At 38.0% G+C, this 26,090-nt stretch overlaps 1 protein-coding gene across 2 annotated transcripts in view; it reads left to right on the forward strand.

Moving 5' to 3' along the window:
• The window catches only part of TRPC6 (transient receptor potential cation channel subfamily C member 6), a 108,578-nt gene that overhangs the window by 67,633 nt on the left and 14,855 nt on the right, over positions 1 to 26,090 (forward strand). The window contains exons 3-8 of one of the 2 annotated variants that reach the window (XM_068930397.1): positions 8,686 to 8,871; positions 10,923 to 11,087; positions 16,549 to 16,762; positions 18,567 to 18,818; positions 21,509 to 21,773; positions 24,741 to 24,936. In XM_068930397.1, coding sequence (XP_068786498.1) covers positions 8,686 to 8,871; positions 10,923 to 11,087; positions 16,549 to 16,762; positions 18,567 to 18,818; positions 21,509 to 21,773; positions 24,741 to 24,936 — 1,278 coding nt within the window. The remainder of the gene's footprint in view (positions 1 to 8,685; positions 8,872 to 10,922; positions 11,088 to 16,548; positions 16,763 to 18,566; positions 18,819 to 21,508; positions 21,774 to 24,740; positions 24,937 to 26,090) is intronic. The other variant, XM_068930398.1, reaches the window with a different exon arrangement.

Here is a 26,090-nt window from a genome sequence, read left to right on the forward strand (position 1 = left end):
CCAGCTCTGACAGGCACACAGTTATAAAGTTCAGTTAAAGGTCTTTCTTCTGTTCCCTGGACGGTAAGAGGATAATGTGGGTAAATGTATATTTGCTTAATGAACGAAGGATTTAAATCTCTAGGAACTTCTTAGTGCTGTGTGCTGATTGTAAATCATGCTGCATAGGTAGCAGGTGCTAGTGAATTCATTTTCCATTTCCTGTCAGGCCGTATAGTAGAGGACGCAGAACTTGCATTTCAACCCTAGGGCTAGTGAAACTCAATCTGAACAGCTAGGGGAGAAGCTGGCTCAGCAAAGGGGGAAGCAGAGAAGACTGAAGTGAGACAGTTTGGTCACTTATGCAAGCCAAATTCACAGAATCACAGAATAACTGGGGTTGGAAGTGACCTCTGAAGATCATCTGGTCCAACTTCCTTGCTCAAGCAGAGTTAGCTTGAACAGGTTGCCCAGGATCATGTCCAGTCAGGTTTTGAATCTCTGAGAATGGAGACTCTGCAACCACTCTAGACAGTCTGTTCCAATGTTCAACCACACTCAGACTGAAGAGTGTTTTCTTGCATTCATATGGAATTTCCTGTGTTTCAATGTGTGCCCATGGTCTCTCATTCTGTCAGTGGGCACCACAAGAAGAGCCTGACCCTCTCTTCTTTACTTCCCCCCATCAGATATTTATATGCATTGATAAGATATCCCCTGAGCCTTCTCTTCTCCAGGCTATCTCAGCTCTCTCTCAGCTTTTCCTCATATGAGAGACGCTCCAGTCCATTAATTGTCTTTGTGGCCTTTCACTGTACTTGCTCCAGCTCTGTTGTGCTGGAGACCTCAGCACTAGACACAGCACTCCAGGTAATGTCGTCAGTGCTGAGGAGAGGGGAAGGATCACCTCCCTCAGTCTGCTAGAAACGCTTTTCCTCATGAAATCCAGGATACCATTGGCCTTCTTTGCCACAAGGACACACCGCTGGCTCATGGTCAATTTGTTGTCCACCAACACCCCCAGTGTCTTCTTTGCAAAGGTGCTTCCCAGCCAGTTGGCCCCCAGCCTGTCCGGGTGCAGGGGGTTATTCCTTCCCAGGTGCAGGACTTGGCATTTCCCTTTGCTGAACTTCATGAGGTCCCTGTTGAGTCCTGGTGATGGGACTGAATGACAGAAGGTCCCTTTGAATGGTCCCTCCAGCCTGTCAAGGTCCCTCTGAACGGCAACGCAACTATCCAGTTTATCAGTCACTCCTCCTAGTTTTATATCATCTGCAAACTTGCTGAGGTTGCATTCAGTACCATTATCCAGGTCGTTAACAAAGATGTTAAGACAGTATTGGAACCAGTATTGATCCCTAGAACATCACTAGTGACTGGCCTCCAGCATGACTTTCTGCTGCTGACTACAACCATCTGAACCCAGCATTTCAGCCAGTTTTCAGTCCACCTCACAGACCACTTATCTAGCCCGTGCTCCATCAGCTTGTCTATGAGGAAGTTGTGGGCAATAGTGTCAAAAGCCGACTGAAGTCGAGGCAAACAACATCCACTGTTTTCCCCTCATCACCAAGGCAGATATCTCATTGCAGAAGGCTAGCAGATTGGTTAAGCATGATTTCCCCTTCGTAAAGCCGTGCTAACTACTCCCGATCACCTTCCTTTTCTTCATGTATCTGGAAATAGTATCCAGGTTTAGTTACTCCATCACCTTCCCAAGGATCAAGGTGAAGCTGACCGGCCTGTAGTTCTCTGGATCCTCCTTCTTGCCCTTCTTGAAGATGGGAGGGACATTTACTGTCTTCCAAATCCTCAGGAAGCTCCTCTGCTCACCATGACCTTTCAAAGATATTCAAGAGTGGCCTCACGATGTCATTGGTCAGCTCCTTCAGCACTCATAGGTACATCCCATCAGGTCCCACGGACTTGCGTATGTCCAGTTTGTGAAAGAGTTCCCTAATCTGATCCTAGTTCACCAAGGCTAAGTCTTTCTTGCTCCAGGCTTGGGCTGTCTGGACCATGAAATCATTGGCAGAAATCCTTGTGGCCTCCGTAGACCAAGATTTCATCCGCTGCTTGAATGTACAGTTCAGAGAAGAGTATTTACAGCACATATTCTGTTTCCTTCTCTTTAGCAGCTGCTGAAGATACAAACAAAAGGACTTGATTAACTTAAAGGGAAGTAAATATAGAACAGAACAGAAAAACATTTTTTGTATTTCATAAATGCAATCTGTTAAGTTCACTGCAATGTTGGGTTAAATACTATGTCTGATCTGTAGGGACTGTATAACTCCTTTTAGCACAATTGGAGCCACACAAGTTAAGATTATGATAAGGATAAATAAAATCATCAACTGCAAATGTCAGCAAGAAGTATCCTTCAAATGTGTGCTGCAGTACACAGTTGGGTAGATGAACTGGGAGCACAGTAGTTTGTCCCTGGTGTCACCAGGATAGGAAATGGGGCACATGTGAGAAAAGATGGACTGGCTTAGAAAACAGGCTTCTCCAGCCTGCACTTACATACCCGTGAGGAAGTCCTTACCCCTCATAAGCTGGCTCATCCCTGTGGGACCTTTAGTTCCTCTTTTATCTCAGTTTTCTTGTCTAAAATCTCTACTTTCTTCTATCCTAGAAGCTTCTATCTTAGAAACTCTGCTTCTAGGATAGTAATATAAAAAGAATTGCAACAGAGATTTTGAGACACTGTCACTCATCAGATATAGGGGACTAGGCAAGAGACCAGGCAGCTCCATATAACTGAGCATAAATCAGCCAAGGTCTGCTAGGGATGGACATGCTCTTTAGAGTAGACCGAAACTGAATAGGAACAATGAGGAACAGGAGCACACGGCAATGCAAAAATAGCCAGAAATTTAAGTCTCCATTAATTTAACATTTCATCAGGGGCATGCAGCTGACAACCTAAAGGTTTTTCTTGAACATTTTTGTAGGCACTAAAAACATATGGTGGTTCTGGATAAATATCGAAAGCAGGCATACATTTATATATGCGTTGACGAGTGATAACATTTACACTATTGATGAGTGATAACATTTACAATGTCTAGACAGGATGGGGGCTTGACTGAGAAATATCTGGCTTAGGTTCAATGCAGGCAGTACAAAGGCTGTGTTTACAGGCGGCAGGAAATGGCCATGGTTGTCTTTACTGAGTCCAGATTTGTCTTTGCTCCTGCAAGCCCATATTCCTCCTTGCAGCAATTTATCTAGGAAATTGTTACCCTTAACTTATTTCGGAATTTTGCTTCAATTACGCAGACAGTGTAGTCCTTGTGTAAAAATATAGTTTTGGTTAAAACATGTTTCACATGTTAGTGTAATCAAAAAAAGGATATTTTTAATGCATAGGTTGGCTGGTGCATGGTAAACCTTTAGCTCCACCTAGGGTTTACCTGAGCCATTTAAAGTATTTATAGCCTTGCCTATATGAAGACTGAACTTGCTGACAATATACAGTTTTAAAATACACACACGTTATAGTCCTGGTAGAGTATTATTGCAAGGGAGCTTGCTAGTGAGTGCATATAGCAACCTGTGATACAGAAGATTTCCAGGTCTTTCTCAGAGGCAATGAAAAGGGTTGATGCTGAATTATGCTCTGGTTGAATTATGACTATCTGGAAAAATTACTTATCTATCTTGTCTTATACCAGCAATTAATATTAGAAATAACACTGAGCATGAAACTGTGCTTCATGCAAAGTAGGAAAAAAGTACTGTAATCAGCAGAAACCACTGTTCTCTGAAATAAACTTTTCTTTGCTTCAAAATTCTGTGGCAGTGTTATCTAGCATTACATAGCTGTTGCATTTGGTTATAGGTATTGTTCTTATTATAAATGCTTTGGAGGTAGTGACATTTTGTTAGGAATAAATACAGGAAAAGTAGAGAATGACTTACGAAGGGAGAATAACTAGGCTGATGTGTCAAGCACAGTATAGGAATATTTCTGTAGCAATCAAACAACTAATTCAGTCTGAGTTGAATAATTTTGAAATTTGCAAGACTTGCTGGAAGCCAGTCTTAGCTTTTTTTCACATGGCTACATATGCATTTTGCAAGGTTTGATAGTGTATAAAATAGTTTTATTTTTTGGGCTTGCATCAATATTTTCTTTCATTTAAACTGTTTGTGCACCCTAGAGCTAATTATCTCTACTAGGTCAATAACGATCTTGATGACATCTGACAAATGTTGTTCAGCAGAGATGTGGCCTGGAGTTTTGAGGGGGACAGCTGTGGCCCAGCCCTGTTCCCAAAACGCGTAAGATTTGCATTTAGTGCAAATCCTCTGCAGCTCTAATGGCAACAGATCTTCTGTTGCGTAGTGGGATGGGTTGGAAAGAGATAAGTGTAGATATGTTACTGTTTGCTGTGAATTAACACCACTAAGTAAGTCTTACAAGTTTGCTTTTGTGAGGAAAAGCATAATCGGAATTATCATCTCTGTTCTTCTGTTTGTTTGCAATTATCATACATTCCCAATTACAGAAATCAGGGCCAAATCTTCATTATGTGTATTCTTGCCTCTGTTAGAGAAAAGTTATCATCACATTTTAGAGATGCAGAACTGAGACATGAAAGGAGTAGGGTGATATTTGTAAGAGGAATAATGTGTGTCCCTACATATTAAGATGCCTAAGTCCAATATTTAGATCTTGCCCAGGAAAATCCTACATCCTCGTACATGGATACCTCGGGTTTCGCTTTTGACCCTTGCAGTTCACTAGTCAGAGGCCGGGCAATGACTGGAGCACTGCTCATGCTCGACTGTGTGGTTCAGCTCTTTAGCTGACACAGTTGGAGGGAGGACGAAAAGCTGATTAAAGAAATCGTCAGCTTGGTTGGGACACTGAGACAAGCTGCCACTATTGCTGTCACCAAGGACAGGTGACCCCTCTCGGAAACCACTGCTGCCACCTCCACCCTCCCCTGGCACTGAGGTCTTGGTCCTCTGCTTGTTTATCCTCTGCAGCACTTGCCTCAAATCCTCGACTTCCCTTTGCAGGGCAGGAGCAGCCAGCACTGTCCCCTCATTTTTGGCATGGCAAAATTTAGTTCTTCCTATACTGCAGAGGAGCCCTGGACCAAATTTTTCCCATGAATAATATAAAGCTCACAAATATTTATTTGCAGAATTAAGGGCTGATTCTTTGCAGAGCTTCCAAACAGCAAATTAAGACCACCCAGAGAAAGTATCAATGACAAACTGCCTTCTCCAGTCCCTTAGGAGTGATTTTTTTTAATTCAGAAGTTTACAACTTGCAGTGAAAGAGAACTCTTGCAATTTTCTGTGACCCTTTGGCAATTTTTAAAAAAATACCAAGCCAAACAAATCTGTCATTTTCTCTTGATCCCCTTTAATGATGAGACACGCGGGAATCTGAAGGAGAGGAAGCTATCTGGAAGAGAGAAAGACGCTGAGATAGCGAGAAGAGTGTGTTAAAATTAATCATTTTTTCTATCCGTGTGCATTTAAGTGGACCAAGGAAACACAGGGCAAAAGGCGGCCCATGCAGTAGTGTCTGCAAGCTAAGAGGCTTCCATTCTTCAAAGCTGATTTTCCAGGCTGGACCATATCACTGCCTTCCCCTGTATTAGTGCTCTGCCAAATCTTCCCGCAGTGGTTTAGGACATGGCTGTCCTATCTGTCTTCCATGACCTTCTCTAAGAGGATAATTTCTTCATAACAGACTATAGCTCAAGATAGCTAGCAGTAACCTAGAGCAAGGATGTGTGTTGTGTCCTACTGACTCTATAATAAATAAAATAAAGGGTGAGCCCCCTTTCTGACCGAGGCTGTGGCTGTGGGTAGTGGTGCTGCCCGCAGCTACTCTGCTGTAAGCCTTCTGCTGAAGGGACTTCAGCTCCGCTTGCGCCGCAGAACGCAGCTGCGGCCCCTTTTTGCGGGAGGGAAGGCCCTTTTACTGTGATTGCAATTGAGAAAATAAGCTGGTGGAGTTTACTGATGAGTTTCCTAGGTGCTTAAATATACTGTGATAGTACGTGCAGAGCCTAAGTTCAAATGAGATGATTCTGCAAAGTATGAACAGGGGTATCTGGCTAATTTTAAAAGTGCCCATTCAGTATTCGGGTTGGTGAAAAAAAGAATGCTCAGAAAAAATTATATTCTTCACTGGAATAAATTAGCATATCTGACTTTTTTTTTGAGACTACGCAAAGGCATGGGACTCCACTGTGGATGAATAGTCTCCTGATATACTATTTTAAAAATCCATTCCATGTTTCAATCACAAGAGCTGAAAAATAGTGCTAAAGACTGTGTGTAAGAGCAGGCATGTGTGTGCATATATATATGGATATCAGTATATTCATATCTTCTGCTATGAGATACATATATATACATGTATATATGTATACATATACACATGAACACACACACACACACACACACACACACACACACACATATATATACATGTATCTGTATCTCATACCAGAAGATATGGATATACTGATACTGATACAAAAGACTTATTTATGAAGGCCACATTATTTTGTTCTTTGAAATATTTAAATATATTTCTTTTTTGTTTAATATTTGAGTGTCAGACATCAGCTTAGAACAGTTCCTAGTGCTTAATTATACAAGGGTACAAGCTTGACTCTTTGTTTTCCTTTGCCTGAAAGACCCGAATGGCTTCGTTTTCCTTAGTTTTGAGGAGAACTTTTCAGTATTAAAATACTTGATTTCTAAATCTAATCTTATCTACCGATACAAAACTGTAAGTCAAACAGAAGGTGATATATTAACCTAAAAAAAAAATTATTGCAGTGCTAAGGAGTTAGGATTTTGATTAGCTCTATACCTATTCTTCTGAAGACAGGGAAAGTGCTTTGCACTCACATAAAGATTCAGTTTGTCATGAAACTGTTCATTTTAGTATTTGGCTTGTGTCATCCTTGTAGAGAAACTACATTAAAATTCCTTGTGCTTTTATGACAGTTCTGAGATAGCTTACTTAGATTACGTTACTAAAAAAATAAACCACACACAGGTTTCTGTAGGCATACTGTGCTGTGTATAACTATTTGTCTATGAAAGTTAGCATTCATCTAATGATGTGAAACGTAGAACTCAGATGCAAGCCTTTAATATGTCCAGGTAATAAACTGGTCCTGTGTTATTGTGGTTAAAAAAGAACAAACATGCATGAAGCATCCTCTCAGCAAATAAATTAGTATATTCTGTATACTCAAGTTAATGATTTGTCTTCCAAAGTGTGTTTTGGATGACAGGAAGGAAGTGATCAAAAGAAGGGACTGAACAAAGATGGAAAATGGGAGAAAGGAGAATGCTGGAAGAACAGACCGAATGAGGGGAAAATGTGTCACTGTAATAAAAGCATTCATAGAAAGTTACTTTGAACAGGAGCTTAGAGACTACATAAGCAGTCATGCGTGGTTTATTTTTTGTTTTTTTCGTCTTTTTGTTTGGGAAAAAGTTTACAATAAATCAATCTTTTAGGACTTAATAAAATTAATTTAGATGATAAGAATATTAAAAGTGGTTGATACATGTATGAGTGACTCTCTCAAAAGGTCTAGGCCTGGGGCAATATATCTGAGCCTGTAGCTTATCTGTATCTATCCATCTGTCTATCCGTATAAATATTTTATGACTCACATACAGCTTCAAGTAAGGAGTACTTACTGTGGGTAACTGTGTAGTAACTATGGGTTATGACGATCAAAATCTTTTTTTTTTTGTTTTATCCTTTACCACTTAATAACATTTCAGTCATATGATCTAATAATAAAAAAGCAGGAGAGGATTTACCAATTCTCTGTCTAATACTAACTGACCATGTGGACTTGTATTTTCAATTTGTTGGGGTATATGGCTCACTTTAGGAGCCAGAGGCACACCTTTTGGAAGCAGTGACTGAGAAAGTAGTAAAAGCAATGAACTACTGAACCTGCAGTCCCAGGGCAACATTTTGGCTAACACAGAAAAGTCTGTCCTGAGATATGGAGCATGAGAACATTGGCTTGAAGTTAGAGATGTGATATTACCATGCTATCTGTATTGCTAGTTTCCATTGCTGGAAAACAGCAATAAATCCTTGTGTTTGCAAGCTACAATAGATGTTGGAAAATGAGAAGGAGTTCAGAGAAGATCTGCAAGAATAATTCAAAGCCTAAGAAAATGCAATGTGTTTATCTAATTCACAAGAAGAGTAAGAAACTGTGCAGTTATGCTCTCTGTAAGACATTCATCTTATACAGTTCTAGATATCTGCAGCTTAACTTTCTATAGCTGAGCTAATTATCTAAACTTCTGTGAATGTCAGCAAATAAATAAATCACTTCTGCTGTGCTGTTCATCTCAACTTGGAATAAAGGTTAAAATATGTCATGTGATCTTAGTAAAGGTGTTTGTTGCTATTGATTGACTATAAAGCAAGTCTAGAGAAGTAACTCACATGCAAAAGTTGACAGTGCAGATGTCCAAGGTGACCAAGGTGAGATGAGTCCTACTCTTTGTGTACACTCACGAGAAGTAGCTGCCTGATAGCAAAGTGCTGATAGTTTACCAGACAAAAGCATAAGAAGATGCAAAAAAACTATTGATGCTCACAAATGTAAAATGGAAATGTAGAATTATTTCTCTTGTGTTAGCTCAGCAAGTTATTTTCTTCTTTCTTTTCTTTTCTAGAATGATTACAAGAAATTGTCTATGCAATGCAAGGATTTTGTGGTTGGACTCCTTGATTTGTGCAGAAACACAGAAGAAGTGGAAGCAATTTTGAATGGTGACGTCGAGATGAATCATAATAACGGAGAGCATGGCCGCCCCAGCCTTAGCCGCTTAAAACTTGCCATTAAGTACGAAGTGAAAAAAGTAAGCCGATATGTTGATCAAACAGAAGTGTAAAGTAGTGAGGGGGGTGTTATACTGTACCATTATTAAACATTTATGGTACAGTAGCCCCTGCCACTGCATGAACATTTCAGCCCTTCTGCAAAGTGTATTTTTCAAACAAAAGAATTTTTGCCCCACGTAGCCTGCAATGTAAACAGGAAGCAGACATGCAGGCTACTGCACGCAGTGAGTATGAAAGCTAATGGCTCTGAGAAAATATGTAGTTAGATGCAGAATTTGCAGCTATTTGCTTGTTAGTGGCATTAAACTACTTCTAAAGAAGATGGAAGAAATTTGCACCACTTCTGAAACCTGGAAAAGAACTGCATTCAATAAGAAACAGAGGACAGAGCACCAGTCCTCTGCACTGTATGATAATAAACACACATTTTTGACATGCTATTATGGCTTGTTCAGAAAGTTCAGAAAACTTAGCTCACAGGAAATGTGTATTTCTCGGCAACAATGACCAGAGACACAATCTAGATATAACAATACAGGGATTCTTGCGTCTGAAGAGCAATGGGCTCCAGGTAGCATTGAATGCATGAGTTATGTTTAGTCCTTCTTTGATTTACTTTATATTTCCATTGCCAGTTTAAGGCTCTGGTCTGTACCTGGAATGCCCTTGGTGAGTAGGATCTAGCTGAGTTGGTAGCTACACCAAGATGTTTGAATTTCCTGGAAAGCTTCTCTTGGATAAGGGAGGTTGCAGAGTTGCAGGTGAAGCATCAGCGAGCCAGAGAGAAATTGTTTGTATGAAGAAGTGTGTAAAAATGAGGGACAGGAGGGTTCCGCAAAGGAATATACATCAAAAGGAGATTAGCCTAATGCAGAGCTGAGCTGTTTCCCAGCAAAGCAGAAAAAAGCTTGTATTTAGCCAGAAGAGGCAAAGCGAATCGGAATTCTTAAAAATCCAGAGTGGACTGAATATGAAGATCCAGTTTGTCTGGGAAGAATTACAGATTTTTTACAAAAATCCAGTTGTTCACATCTCTGTGCGAAATATTAAATATTTAGATGTGGACAGTATTTACTGCATTTGTGAGGGGAAGAAAAGAAGAAGAAAACCATTTTGAATCAGCAGCTACAGCACTGAATGCAAACACTTGGAAAACTAAGTTTGGAAAGCTAAAATTAGCTGAAACAACTTTCAAAGGAAAAATATCACATTGACCTTGTTTAAGTCTTAATGAATGTGAGCTTTCTTTGAACGCTTTCTCCTGCCTGTTCTGTAAAAGGGACATTTCTTTCACCCTCAGCCAATCATCCTTAAAACATAGGGAATTATTCTGGAAAAAAATTACTGGTTTCAGTTAAATTTTGGAATGTCTAAATACTCCAGATTTAGACTTAAAGTTTGCGATGCAAAGGAATTCCACTGTCTATTAATATCTACCTTTGTAACATGCTTCTTATACTCTCTAGAGGTTTTGACAGAAAAGAGGTTATAGGCCAGACTTCTTAGTTTTGCAGTGTTTGTCCATAATATTCCAGAAGTACTGAGTTATAAATAGCCTTCAGCTGATTTCCTGCAGTAGTGACAGCTGTATCCTTATGTCAGCTGAAAAACTGGTATTTTCTACGTTAGCATGTGAAAACAAGGCATATTCTCTTTCGTAGCTGAAGACTACATGGCATCCTCTGCAGAGCAGAAGGACTTCAAGTTTTAGAACATCTGACATAGTAACACGAAAATTATAAGTGTCAGAAGCAAGTGGAGTTTGCCCAGAGTCAAGCTGATGGGTAATTACTGTTAGCTGGAAATTGTTAGTTTGTGGTGGAACACTGTCAATGAAATCATCGTTTTTTAACCTTAAAGGTTTTTTGCTGCTAATAGCAAGGTGCCTGTACTCTGGGAGATTATTCTCATCAAAAAACTTTTCCCTGTACCCTTGCTGATGCTGTTTTGAATATTAGCTGAACTGTTGTTACTCCCACATTCTTAAAGCACTCCATACAGCTAGTATTTTAATAAGTGATATTCTGATAATAATGTTCTTTTGTTGTCTTCCTTTTCTTTGTCATAGTTTGTGGCACATCCAAATTGCCAGCAGCAACTTCTCTCAATCTGGTATGAGAATTTGTCAGGTTTACGACAACAGACGATGGCAGTGAAGTTTCTAGTTGTTCTTGCTGTTGCTGTGGGACTGCCATTCCTGTCAATGGCTTACTGGATTGCTCCTTGCAGTAAGGTCAGTCTGTGTAATCTCATAATGGCATTTTAACAACAGCTACATCATCTGCATGTAGGTTCCTATCTCACCAAGACGAAGCACGGGTACAAATTATTGATGTTCTTCAATAATACATGCTATTTTAGATGTATGATGATGGAACGGCTGCAGAATTACATGTTCCGGCAATTGTAATTAGTATAGGTAAATGTGTTGTGTTAAATACAATGAATATTATTGAATACAATGAATGGCTTATCAACTGTTGCCTTGCAGAAACCGTAATTCGGAAACAATGAGTTTAGTCTATTCCTCATTTTGTTGTTGTATCAATAAGATATATATGTTAACTAAATCAAAAAGAAATCAATTAATAATTCCACAAAATCTGAAGGAAGAACATTATGAAAAGTAAGTGTTTCCCAGTAAGTAAGAAATTGCCTTTTTGAGGATTCCTACAGTATTATTACTGAATAATGAAGCTGAATGAATGTCCCTGGTCTGTATTTTGTTGTGAGTACTCCTACTACCTGAAAAGTAATAACAGAAAGATAGCCGGTCCGGATCCTAACAAATGCTGAAAGTCCTCGTATCCCATTGACTCCAAGCTAGACTAAGTGTAAGCTATGAGTTGATTCCGGTTAGCTCAAAGGGCAGGTTATAAACTTCAACACAATAAAGCTGACCCCGTGCTTTTATTTGGTGGTTAAAAATAAATGGATACAAGTTGCTGAAATGCGAATACCAGAAATTGAAATAATCATCAGCAGTTTCCCAGAAGTCATGCATCCACCAAGGAGAACTGTGTTGTTCTGGAGTCACTGAAGTAACGATGAGTTAAATTTAAGTTAACATTAGATGCTCTGGATTTTAGCAAACTCTGCCCCCTGCAGCCACTCGGTAACTTATTTTCTCTGAAGTCTGTTTCCAAAACTTCAGTAGAAAACAGCTGTTGAGTTCTCTAAAGACTGCAGAAAAATCACTCACACTGTTTATTTCCCGCAAATACAATGTATGAGGTTCCTAGCAGCCATGCAAAAGCAAATATCTGATCTCATCTTTCACAGCTATGACCTGCTGGATTGTCAAAAATCAGTAAGGCTCATTATAGTTCGCGAGGCTTTTGGAGCAGTCACGCAGCCTTGCCTGCATCCATTTATAATGTACTGTTGCTTGGTTTTGAATCCTACCGCTGTGTCTCTGTTTGGAAGCGATGTGCAATAGAGCGCATTGCCGCTGAGGATGGGAGAACCTTGCAGAACTTTGTATTGAAGCTCAGCTTTCGCTGGTCACTGTCCTTTTTAAGTGGACACTGATGAAAGTTTTCCCTGGAGAGTATATCAGAGGTAAAAAAATGGGATGCTGTAAAGGGTATAAAGGATGTAAAGGTGCCCAGAGAGGTTGTGGAGTATCCTTCCCTGGAGATGCTCAAAACCCTCCTGGACGCGATCCTGGGCAATGTGCTCTAGAAGACCCTACTTGAGCAGGGGGATTGGACTAGATGATCTCCAGAGGTCCCTTCCAACCTCAACCATTCTCTGATTCTGTGTACTACTGGTCAGTGGTCACAGTATAACTTCCATGCGTTAAGCAGGTGGAAGAGTCCTGTGTACATATACAGAGTTCAGGGCAAGAGGAAAGTCGAAAGAGAGACCTGAGGTCTTTGTGTTTCTTTTTACTGTTCTGTGAGAGGAGAAAGAGGGCTTAGGGTTGGGGATTTTTTGGTCATATTTTTCTTTCTTTTTTTTCAATCTAGACAATAAAAATAAGTTATATCATTTTCACTTTTCTGTATGGTGACTAGGGGTTTTATGAATACTTTTGTCTAAAACAGGCCTTCAGAATCACAATACTTTAGTTACCGGTTTTCAAATACAGCAGTGAATTATTTATTTGTCTTTGTTCTTCAATGACTTATTAGATCTTAAAGTCATTTAAAGACATCTTAAATCCTGGAAAAGCTGTTAAGGTTCAGTGGACAGCATCCTTTAAGGTGGCATATTATCTGTTACTGTGTAATCCTCTTTTCCTGTGATCTATATGTTAAATGTTTTTTGTTTCATTATATTCTGCAAATGTGAAAACTAATCTACCTCACCAGTCACAATTTGTTATCTTGTGCTTCACTCATACTTAAAAATCTGTTTCTTTTGTTTTTTGAAGACAGAAACGTTCACTGTTTGATCAAGATGGATCTAATATGACTCGAAAATTAAAGAAACCATGGCTCCATGGCTCCAATGCAAAACATTTTCTGGAGCAACATAGGCCAACCAATATATGAATTAGTGGAATTTTGTAATTATTTCTATCTCTTACCGAGATAAAGTGCCCTTTGTTTTTCCAGCTTTGGCACTAAAGGCCACAGTTGTGGAGGAGAGCTAAAATATTGAGAGAAAGTATTAATGGTGAAAATAACAGTGGAATTATTCTGACGTCTCTCTTTAAATTCTCATGCTATGGCTCTACAAAAGGCAAACAAGGAGCAGCCTTATTGTCTTCACAAGAGCGTTTGCAGCATCTCAGTCATTTACCTGTTTAGCTAAACAGTTTCCTGTTTAGGAAAAAGTTAGTCAATCTGAGCTTGGACCACAGATGTTGAATGGGGAGTTTCACGTCATGAAGAAATTTGGTAGCATTCTCTGGGCAGAATCCAGTCGATTTGGCAGGAATTTGCTAGTGATGGATGTTGGAAGGACCAAAGGCTGCCCCTGCTTTGAGTTTCGGCCAGCGTTCCACTTGGAGGCACTCTGACGATTGCCAACTCTTTGCTTTTTTCTTCTAGAAGATAATTCAGTGTAACTCCAAACATAATTAATCCCAAACATTTAGAATACTGTTTTGTTACATGGCATTTTGAAAGAGTAAAATTTATTTTCTGTTATCTCCGAGAATCTTTAATACCTTTGGCAGAGCTGTTTAGCTATAATTAGTAATAGAATTCAGATTTTTGGGCTTTCTGAACTTCTAAGTAATTTGATCAGCTTATGGGCAAGACAAGGAATCTGAATTTGAAATTCAGTGTTTTTTCCCTGTTTCAAACAGGGGATTGGGGTTGGGACTGCTAAAGAAACAATTTGATCAGTCCCTCCATAGTTCCAGGAGCAGTGTTCTCGGGGTTATATACATTCCTCTTTTGCACTGTGACAGAGGAAATGAGATTGACCGTGATGTCCAATATGTGAGGATCTGGGGAACTGTTCTTGCTTGAAAAGTATGTACGTTAACCCATTTTGTTAATAGGCCTTTTTTTACCTTCTTGACAGATGTGTCACCTAGGGTCATATTTTATCTATTTTATATCAACACAATTCTCCATAATTTTACAGTACTGAATATTTCTGCAGAATCACATGAGGGGCAATAACGTAAATCACTGATTCCAGTCCCCTGCAATTTCAGGTGATCCTATAATAGACTAATGTACATAAAATAATTCACAGAACAACTGTTCTGTGTCTTGTCCTTCCTAACAACACAACTTATAAAACACTGCCCAAAACTCTATAGCAACCTAAAGCACAAAAGATCAGAAACAATTTAAAAATAAAAAAAAGAACATGTTACAGAAAGAGGTTGAGGACATGCAGAACTTCATGTCCTTGGTCTCTGTAGCGGGAGGGAATTTATTATGTCAAAATGTGCACTGAAAGCATATTAAAAAGGGACTCTAGCTTACAGAAAACTCTCAACAGCTTGCAAAATCATGCCTCATCTTTACATTTTCCTCTTTCTTTCCCTGATTTCATATTTTCTGACCTTTATCTTCTCCATAAAGAGGTTCAAAATTACAAAACTGCCGTTTTAAGATTTTCTTGGGTCATTTTTATATATCGGTGTCATCATAACTTCCAGCATCTGTGTAATCAGTTCAGCTGTAATCAGTTCTGTTTCTATGAAGTTTTTATTATATAGAGTAAAGACTTTCCTGTCTTTTTTGAGGTGTGGGGGGTAGGATTTAATTCTTATAAATTTAATATTTTTTATAACTGATATATTAACATTTCTTCCTTCAGTATATTTTCTTCTTTTCTGGCTGTGTCTCTTTCTGATATCTATCTTCTAACCCATCTTCGTTTATGAACACAAGCATAACGCATTTAAAAGGACACTGTCAAGGTGTCAAGGTATCATTTTCCAGCTCTGCTTTATTTTCTGTTGTTTATGACTACCCATTGCTAGCTTGAAATAAAATCTCCCGTGACAAACACGTGTTCTCCTTGTAGTTCACACAACAATTTGTTATTAAAGATCATCTCATGAGGCTGAAGGAATTCTTTCTTACAAAATAAAACATTCATTTTATTAAATGGAGGAAATATGATGAATGGCATGGGTTTGCAAAATAATATGTAAAAGAGGAGGCAGCTCAAATTTTGGGCCTGCTAACCTTGACAGTGTTCCTTTAGTAGTATTTATTTTTGTATTTGTCTAGGTTTTTTAATGTTGTCCGTGTTTAAGACTTTACTACTGCATCCTCTGCTGCATCCTGCTCTTTGCTTCTGTAAAAGCTGTCTGTAAAGTCAACAAAATTCTGACTTTGATATTGAAACAATTGTAGCAAAAATATTTACAGCAATAAATTATTTTTCTGCCTTCCCCTCCCTTTTCAAAAGAACGCAAATTGTTTTCTGTTTTACTGGGGATCCGTGACACTTGCTTTGACTTCTTTACATGGCATTTTTGTCACATGCAGCTATTGTCTTCATCTAAAATAACAGAGGAACATTTTTCTGCAGCTGCCAACTAAGTGAATTAGCTAAGATTTTTACTAAAAATATAGGCATTCTCAAAACATTCCCTGTAGTAAATAATTTCTAGAAGTTCAGCCTCATGTGAGTTTACATGGAACGTTGCGGGTTTTTAAGCGTCACGCTAAACCATCACGAAGTTCTATTTAGTCACCACAACGCTGAGGACGTTTCCACTGAAAGACTCAGAGAGGAATGCAAGATACTACAGAGTTATAAACAAAACCTTTTGAGGCCTACTGATGTTTTCTTTAAGTGAGGACAGGTTGGAAAAACGGCACAATAGACGCACTAAACTGTGTATCCTGTCAATTAGGAGGCAGAATACTTCAGTTATAATTTACTGCTGGTGGTAATTTAATGTTTTTAATAAGTGTCAAAATCCCATTTTCTTTGCTGCATCACAAAGGTCATTAGAATGTAAATTAAAAGAATTTTAACAATAAAAAGAAATATTTTTCTTCATTATCTAAAATAAACATAAAGTTGTGCCAAAGGAATAATAGAATAATTTGAAAACATTGAGTTAAAAAAATATATGGTGAAACTGAGTAACAAAAATATCTTCCTGAAATTAGCATATTTATTTTAAAGGTAACTATCAGCATGGCATCATAGTGCACATACTTCTTCTAAATATATATTTCTCTGTGTTACTGCTCTTTTTATACCTGCATATTTTGGAAGGAGGTGATACAATATCTTTGTTTTTATAACCTGTGTTGCAGCTGGGGAGGATCATGCGTGGACCATTTATGAAGTTTGTGGCCCATGCAGCCTCTTTCACCATTTTTCTTGGTCTACTAGTCATGAATGCAGCTGACAGATTTGATGGCACCAAACTCCGACCCAATGAAACAACAGGCAATGTAAAACAGCTATTTAGGATGAAAACATCCTGTTTCTCATGGATGGAGATGCTAATTATTTCTTGGGTAATAGGTAAAGATTAATTTTTACTTAAATTTATCTTACCATGATATCAGTGAAACCAGGGTTCTATTTAATCCATTGCTGTTAATGATATTATGTGTAAAAATTGCAACAAAGGCGGTTTGTTCAACTGGCTGCATTCCCTGGCCTACAGTTTCTTCCTGCAGACCTTCAAGCGTGCCTAGCTAATAAGATATGTTCAGGTCAAGGACGTAGGTGAAATCTACAACAGCTGAATATGAATGAATACAGTTTTATGAATATAAAAGAGAAATGTCTACAACTTCTTTGTTAATATGATTCTGGCTGAGTGTCAGTTCCCAAGGGGAAAGATTTCCACATCATGGGCCAAGATTTTTTGTGTCCAGTTGTCCCTTTCTGCCAAGATTCCCTTGTTTTATAGATATTCCCTCAGAATTAGTAGAATACAGGTGAAAGCATTGTTATTTGACAAAAGAGAAGCAGAATCTAGGTCCCTGAATATTCATTGTTAGATTTTTCTATCCCAAAGTAGGCATGAAATGAATGGTGCGAAGAGTATTGACCCATTCAATGCTGATTAGTGTAAGAACCTGAGCACAGACCCTCAGAAATGTTTTAGCTATCTCATTGCTATTTACAGGTCTAATTCCATGTATTCCAGTAGGGTTTAGGCACCTAAATATTTTGAGGACCTGAGTTCTGATTATTAGTTAAGTGAGAGAGTTAAAAACAAGCTAAGTAACATCTTTTTCCATTCAAGAATTTATGCATATAAAACCTTTTAATTTATGAACTTTCTATGATTGAAATTGAAGCCATTTGTACATAAACTGATTCTTATAGCTTTAAAAGACATTGACAGGCTTTATTTTATCACTTGGCTGAATATAAATGAATATGGTTGTGTATTTTGGGAATAACGTAGCCCTTAGATTTCCAAATATTCTATAAATTTCAATGATTTTATCTGTTAATAAGGGAGTAAATAATGATCTTTCAACTTGAGGAGTTTTAGCTTGCTGATTTAATTGATATTTGTTTCAATGTCATACATAAGCAGGTAGAGTTTTTTGGAAAAGGGACTCAGTGCATGCTAATGTAGCATTGCATTTTAATTACTGTAGTTAATGTTGTAATTGGTCTTACCAGGAAAGTGACTAAAAGGGCCTCCAGACAATTTCTTTAAGTATTGTAAAAAATGGTGACATTATTCCATTTTTTTTTTTTATTAACTCTCTTTAGAATCCTAGGAATTCAGTTCATGATTAAGAAAGTTTTGTCTTCAAAAGGAAAATTATTTGCTCAATAGAAAGGATATAATAAATAAATATTATATTCCTATATTTGATTATTAACGCAAGAGAGTTAGGAATCAAATGCAACCTTTGCCTTATTGGAGAAGCAATGGGTCTGATTCTTACATGCTCATTTGTCACATATACTTGCAATTTCAGTAAGACAGACTATAGCCACGGTATGCTGCAAGTGAAGAAATGCTGGTTCTGCTATTTGTTCTGCCAGTGTTATATGACCATGCTAGAGCATTTCAGTCTCTTTCCATGTCTGTAATGGATGGGGAATACTGACGTGCCATTCTTCTATTCAAAAACTTTTGGAGTTATACAGGAAAAAACACTATGAAAGATTGTTATTACTCCTCACATGAGAAAGAAGTACTGGCATGTATATGAACTTGCTGGTCCAAGGATTGTAATGTGCATTCGAACTCCCACTGATCAAAATGGTTTTGAGCATGACTGCAACCAGGAGCGTACCCCATAAATAATAAAATATCAAATAAAATGAATGCGAAGCTAAAAAGAACACACAGTTTTCTCTGTTCTGTGTTACACAGGTATGATATGGTCTGAATGTAAAGAAATTTGGTCTCAAGGTCCAAAGGAATACCTTTTTGAGTTATGGAATATGCTTGATTTTGGTATGTTAGCAATTTTTGCAGCATCATTCATAGCAAGGTTTATGGCGTTTTGGCATGCTTCCAGAGCCCAGAACTTTGTTGATGCAAATATGAAAGATCTGACAAGTCCCACACTGGAGCCCAACATAAAATACTACACTTTGGGTGAGTTTATTGCACACAATTAAGATTTACTTCTTGAACCAAGAAAAACTGCTCTGCTGCTCTGCTGTTCGTAAGTCTCCAACAGTTTATTTCCGTAACGTGTTGCTTAGAAGATTCCCACCCCTGTTTCTCTTTCTCATCCCAATTATATGATCACTGTTCCCTTTTCTATGCTCATGCATTTCTTTTGGGGGGCTATTCTAGAGACTAGAGCACTGGAATGATGTAGGTTAAAATTACCCCCATCCTCACCCCATACCCTTTTAAAGGTATTTTAATCCAGGTCATTTCATTGATTCAGTCACAAACCTATCCTGCAAACATTTGTGTTAGCAGAGCTGAGATCGTGGTGTACTGTAATCCAGAGATAAACCTAAACAATGAAATTTAGAAACATTGTAAACTGTCTTTGCCAACAGAGCCAATGTATTTTTTAACTACAGCCTAATTCTTTACTTAGAGACTCCATTATACTATTTTCATATTTCTCAAACTATTCTCTGTGCCAGTAGGAGATAAAAAATGTTAATAAACTTGCTTGGCATATAGGAGAAATGAGTAGAAGCTATATAGCCCAAATTAGAAAAGGTTGAGCTCTGTTTATATGTGCTCAGACGGACACATCTCTCTTCCGATATTTTTCTCTAGATATTGAATTACATTGATGTATATCAATACCTCAAATACTATTTCTGATAGTATTCATTATCCAGAGTGTAGAAAAAGCAGAGCAATTAATAAATGTTCCAAAGCCTATTAAATTGTAATTTTCTAAATTTTTCTTTCCAGTTAAAAAATACAGATAGAAAGTTATAAAGCATCTAGTTAAATATTAGTTCAGTTTTAAATGATATTCCCTTGAAAAACTTGCAAACAGGGATTGCTGTTTATGTTCACAGTTTCTGGACATGACAAGCGCTAGTCTTTTATCTCATTTAAGCGACACAATATTGTATTACCTAGCATGGCGGTTTCTGTTGGCATTAGTCATGAGTACTGACTCTCTTTTGCAGTTAAGCAGACTTGAGCTTTTTTTCAGTGTGTGCATGTACATCACAGTCTGCTTGTAGCACATCTATGTGTGTTAATACTAGCATGGATAATATTCATAGCAAATAATTAGTGGCTAGGTTTTATCATAGGCTTGTAAACACAGTGCAGCTCTTCTGGAGACCTGAAAGACGTGTGTCTCATAGCCCGTACTGAAACACCTGCCATCGCATCTTTGCTTTTAGTTGTCCATGTGATAGATAAACCTAGCGTAGGCATGTCTAGTGATGCTAAAATACACAGTATTTTGCTATATAAGCATTTTGCTCATTTGAATTCAGTGTGTAGCAGGCTTTACAGTGAGACGTATGACAAACTCAGGCTCAATAAACTAAAGAATATGCACGTCTGCAAGAAATGAACAACAGCTAACAAGGCAATGCATAAATACTAGTTGAACCTTTGTTACACTTTAAATCACATAGTCTTTCATTTGTTTGTCATGTCATATGAATATTGGCTTGGCAGTTAAGTTCCTCAAAGAATATCATTTTCTGTTATATGTAAGGACATGTTGATGCGTGAAAGAGTGATAGAAATGGGTGTTTGTTGTAGGTCAGGAAAAGATTGCCATCATTTCACTGTAAATAAAAGATGGAATAGATGGAAAAACTGGAGAAGCATCATAGTTCCCACCATCCTCTGAGTTTGTGAATGACACTTTTTGATTTCAGCTCCCTACATCTAAACAGTTCATTCTGGATAACATAAACAAATTAGATACATATTTCTAATTTGCTCTGTTCACTTTTCTTCACTTGACACTATAAGCTGAATTTTACTTAAACTAGTCAGGATTCAACTCCAAAAAATTACTTCAGCTGCCTTTCTGGATGTTTTAGTTGTCTGCATTTCCTTTATAATCTGTGGAGATCTAATCAATACAGTCAGTGGAGCTGTGAAAAGGATTTAGATATACCGTGGCTCAATTCAGTTGGCCAAGGATAAGTGACTAGGGCCATTTGAGTAGCCAAAGGTCTTCTCCCTGGCCTCCAGCAGCTTCTCCAAAAAGACCTCTCATAGATCCAGACCTGTTCAGCTATCTCAGATACCCTAGGCTTCTCTTTTTCCCTCCTTCCCTCCCATCTCTCTCTCTCATCTCTCATCAGTAGATGCAATAGCATATCACTTTTGTGTCAGTCTTATCAAATTCTCTTCCTTTCTCTCACTATATTTCTGACAGCATCTTCATGTAAAACATTTGCTGAGCACTGTGAAGCAGTGGCCATTCACTGCTGGCACTGTTTGAGCGGTCATACTTGGCACATGGAAGCTCAAGTTAATAAGAATCTGAGTATTCACAGCTCTTAGTGATTTCACTTAAAGGAGGAAGTAGGTTTTCTATGTTTCTTAACTTCCAAAGGGTAAAGCCTAGCTTCTCCTTACTTTTAGACAGCAAAGCCTTATAATTTGTCTTCTTGTGAAAATTATTGAAAATACACAATGCAAAGTGCAATTAAAGGAAAAAAGAAAAGCTGTGAAGATGGTACCTCAACTGTTTCGAATTTCCATAGCTCCATCGCTTTCAATTTACACTGACTCTGGTTTACTCTTCTGTTACTCACCAAAAGGGAGTAATTAAGTGAGCAACCTAAGGTGGGCATGAAAATCTGACAGAAATTCTCATCTTTTGTTTCTAGCCAGAATAAACTGGGATCCGTCTGATCCTCAGATCATATCTGAAGGCCTGTATGCAATTGCAGTAGTATTAAGTTTCTCCAGAATAGCCTACATCCTGCCAGCTAATGAAAGCTTTGGACCCCTGCAGATATCGCTTGGCAGAACTGTGAAAGACATCTTCAAGTTCATGGTCATATTTATCATGGTATTTGTGGCTTTCATGATAGGGATGTTTAATCTCTATTCCTACTATCTGGGAGCAAAAAAAAATGAAGCATTCACAACGTAAGTACAACTGTAATGATTGTGGGCTATTTTTATGGAAAGTCGGTTGCTTGCATTGTACGTATTCAGTTACTAATTGTTGTATAAGGCTTGCATGTTTTATAAAATCTCCTATTAGACTGAGTGGTAATTTTCTCTCTTGGTCTGGTGCTGACAAGATATTTTTGAAGTCAGAGAATCAGCTCTTGATCCCAATAACATTGATAAATCAGAAAGGACGGGCTGGGAAGGCAAGAAGGAGTTGCCCTTCATGTGAAGGAGCAGCAGGAATGCAGGAAACTCTGCCTTGGGATGGACAATGAGCCAGTTGAGAGCTTATGGGTCGGGACTAGGGCAGATCAATGTTGGTGATTTTGTGGTGGGTGTCTGCTACAGACCGTCTGATCAGGAAGAAGTGGGTGAGGCCTTCTTCAGACAACTGGAAGAAGCCTCACAGTCACAAGCCTTGGTCCTCATGGCGAATGTTAACCACCCCAGTATCTGCTGGAGGGACAACACAGCAGGGCACAAGCAGTCCAGGAGGTTTCTGGAGTTCATAACTTCTTGACACAGGTGACTGAGGAGCTGACAAGGAGAGGCGCTTTGCTAGACATGACATCTACAAACAAAGAAGAACCAATTGGGGATGTGAAGATGAGGGGTACTCTTGGCTGCAGTGACCATGAGATGGGGTTCAGGATCCTGAGAGAAGAGACCAAAGCAAATAGCAGGATCACAACCTTAGACTTTAGCAGAACAGACTGTGGCTTGTTCAGGGACCTGCTTGGAAAAATCCCATGAGATATGGACCTGAGGAAAGGGGGATGCAAGAGAGCTGATTGATTTTCAAGAACCGCCTTCTCCAAGCTCAAGATTGGTCCAGCCTGATGTGCAGGAAATCAAGCAAAGGTGGCAGAATATCTGCATGGATGAGTAAGAAGCTCCCAACTAAACTCAAGTATGAAAAGGAAGCATATAAAAAGTGGAAGCAGGGACAGGTGACCATGGAAGAATACAGAGACATTGTCCAAGTGTAAAAGGACATGATTAGGAGAAATAAAGCCAAAAATTCAGTGATTCTATAAAGAATCTGGAGTTCCAGTGGGATAGGGAAGAAGCAGCCAGTGAGATTCGTAAGACTCAAGTCTCAATGTTAGATTTATAAGCTATGCTTTTTTTAGGCAGAGGAATAAGGAGACTTTTTTTTTACAGCTCCTAAAGGATACCACAGTCTGATGTCAAGATATTTGTATTGGAGAGGCTTATAAAAAAGATATATTTCCAAACGCTTGCACAGCACTGTACATATGTCAGATGACTCTGAAACATAAACATTTTACTTTTTTCATATTTTAATTTTAAATGTAATATAGCACTCCATGGGTAAGGAGCTGTTCAGGGATTTGGAGACATAGGCTGGGTCAAGCCCTGCAGGATGGCATCCGGCCAGCGAGGGCAGTCTGCATCGGGCACAGCACAGCAGCATACTGGCTCCCCAGCAGCATGTGGGAGCAAGTCTGATTTCTTCATGAAGTGCCATTTTTATATATAATTGAAGCAGGCTTAAACACCATATTATAAGGGACAAAATCTCATTTAAAATGTTTCATTTAAGACAACTCTGTATATTCTTACTAGCAAAAAAAATGTCTAAGACCTGTTTTAAGCTCTGGGACTCTATAATTTACTATGACAAGGACCTGTTACACCTTGTGAGGAGAAAATGTATTTCCTTTTTATCTTTTTTTTTACTTTTTTACTCTTAATTGCATTTATTGTTCTTTCTTCTCCCACCATAACAGAAGTTCTGAATCTACTCTCTCTATCTATTAGCAGTCATTTGGTATATTTTGTTATGCCTCGCCTTTTTAGCTGTGATTTTAAGATAAATCATTTGAGCGGAAACTCACCCTGTTCTATGCCCTACAGTCCTTACCCGCTTAATTTCTGGCTGTCAAGGTGTTCAAGCAGCAGTTTTTATGAAGCATAGTCAGCCAGGAAAATAAACTTTGCCAAGAGGGAAAAAAATAATTATTGCTTTCTTTATTATTATTAGTTCTTATAATATATAAAGTACCTAAAACTGCAATTCATTGATGGACTATGAATAAATTATAATCAAAGGGGTAGCTTCACAACTGAAAAATGACAAATTTCTTTTAATATTTTTTAACAATAATGCAGTAATGCAATAGTGTAATAAATGCAATAAAATCAAAAATGCACTTTGCAATGCTACTGCATTTGGATCATGGGGAATTGAGGCCTGTTCATCAAAGCAAAAGAAAATATGCCTGCAAGTGGGTGGAAATTGGAAAAGATATCTCAGATGTTATCTGTATAAAATGATAAAGAAGAAATACATATTTCTTTTTTATATATTTAAAGAAAATAACCTGAAAAAAAATCAGTATCACCACACCACGGCCCATTATCTTTACCCTGGATTGATGTGGGAATAGTGAATACTCAGCCAGAGGATTGGTTTCTGGGAGATTGATTTTTTGCAAAATGCTTATTGAATCTCAGAAATCTTGTCTCCTTCACAATTTCAGAATGTTATTTCATACTAATGGTAAAATAGTTCACACTAAGTAAGCTAATAGTGCAATTATAATAAAGTATTTACAGGTTAGTTATTTTTGTAATTTACATTCACATTGCAGGTAAGCATGTAGGATGCAGTTTAAAGTAATTAATAAGTGAATCATTGTAATGTTCTTTTGAGGATGTACAGTGTAATTCCTAAACTGAATGAGGTGCTTTTATTGTCTGTTCTAAATGTTTCGAGTCTTATATCATGAAATAGCCAGTATGTGTGAAGCAAAGTAATATACTCACTCTGCACAATATCATTGTGATAAAGTTCAACATTATGATACAACAAAAATTTGTATACTATATACAAATGGTAACTGGCAATTTATACAATAATAATATGCAGCTTTTGCTCAGTAACATATGCATATTTTCAATTTCTCCATTTAGTGTTGAAGAAAGTTTCAAGACGTTGTTCTGGGCTATATTTGGACTCTCAGAAGTTAAATCAGTTGTCATCAATTATAAACACAAATTTATTGAAAATATCGGTTATGTCCTTTATGGAGTCTATAATGTTACTATGGTCATTGTCTTACTGAACATGCTCATCGCAATGATCAACAGTTCATTCCAGGAAATTGAGGTAAAAATTCCATTTGTGATGAAATAACACGGCACTTACTATTACATCTAATTGACTAAATCTCCTGGAAAAAATATTTTTAATTGTTGTCTTATGAATGTACTTTTTGAGAAAAACACCACAAGCTTTTGGAGTAGATTAGCAAAAAATGTTAATTCCTCTGTCCATTTTTGTTACAAAATACAAAAACTAGCTGGAACTGTCAGTAAGCTCTAGAATAGTAAATTAAATGGAAACTTAGCTGCACATGCTTGCAAAAGAACTAGACTTGAGTAAGAGACTGCTGTGGAACTATATTATGTTCCTGATAGGTATATGCTGTAATGACTTTGTGACTCTTTCCTGTACGTTATTTGTAGTTATTATTTGAGTAATGTCCTTCTTGCTACAAGGATGATGTTGTTCTTATGTCTTGACCTTGTAAGCAAATCTTAAACATGGTGTTTTCTTTTTTTTTTTTTCCACTTAAACAACTATTGCTCTGGTCCTCTACAGCAAATAAAACTTTATCTAACAAAGTAGTAATCAGCATGAACTTTTGCATGCCATGGGGAAAAAAAAGGGCTAAATCATGTCATTGTCATGATCTCCAGAACCTCAGGCCATCCCAGCCTTTCCTAGGACATGTCTTTACCACGCAGCAGCAGAATGGGGTTTATGGTTGGGTGATACAGCTCAGGTCCCAGCTTCTGGGCTCCAGTGCGGGACCACAGAGCCATCCAGCTTAAGTAAGAGCAGCGTGTTCTGCAGGGACATTCGGATTCTTCTGACCAAGGAGGCCACAGAACAAGCAACCAGGTTCAGGGCTCTAAAAACCAGGCTATTAGCCAAAAAATCTAATAACTGAATACAAACGGCTTCTAAAAACAGTTGCACTAATATTGAGTCATGTCCTTGAGCATGACCTCAAGCCTTTCCTCAGAAAACCCACTTGAGCTTTACAGAGAGGAATAAAATCAGTGTTTTGGCCATTGTAAGTGCCTAAGATAAAACACTGTGATTACAGTATGCCTGGTTTAATCATATATTTCAGCAAGTGAAAAGAATTAGATAGGAATCATCATTTTTTTTCATTCTTTTTTTACTTCATATTCAAAATATTAGATCAAAATTCTTATTTAAATTCTGATGCTGTGTCTTCTTCGTAAAGAAGA

Source organism: Struthio camelus, chromosome 1 (genome assembly GCF_040807025.1).
Source record: "Struthio camelus isolate bStrCam1 chromosome 1, bStrCam1.hap1, whole genome shotgun sequence".
Classification (NCBI taxonomy): domain Eukaryota; kingdom Metazoa; phylum Chordata; class Aves; order Struthioniformes; family Struthionidae; genus Struthio; species Struthio camelus.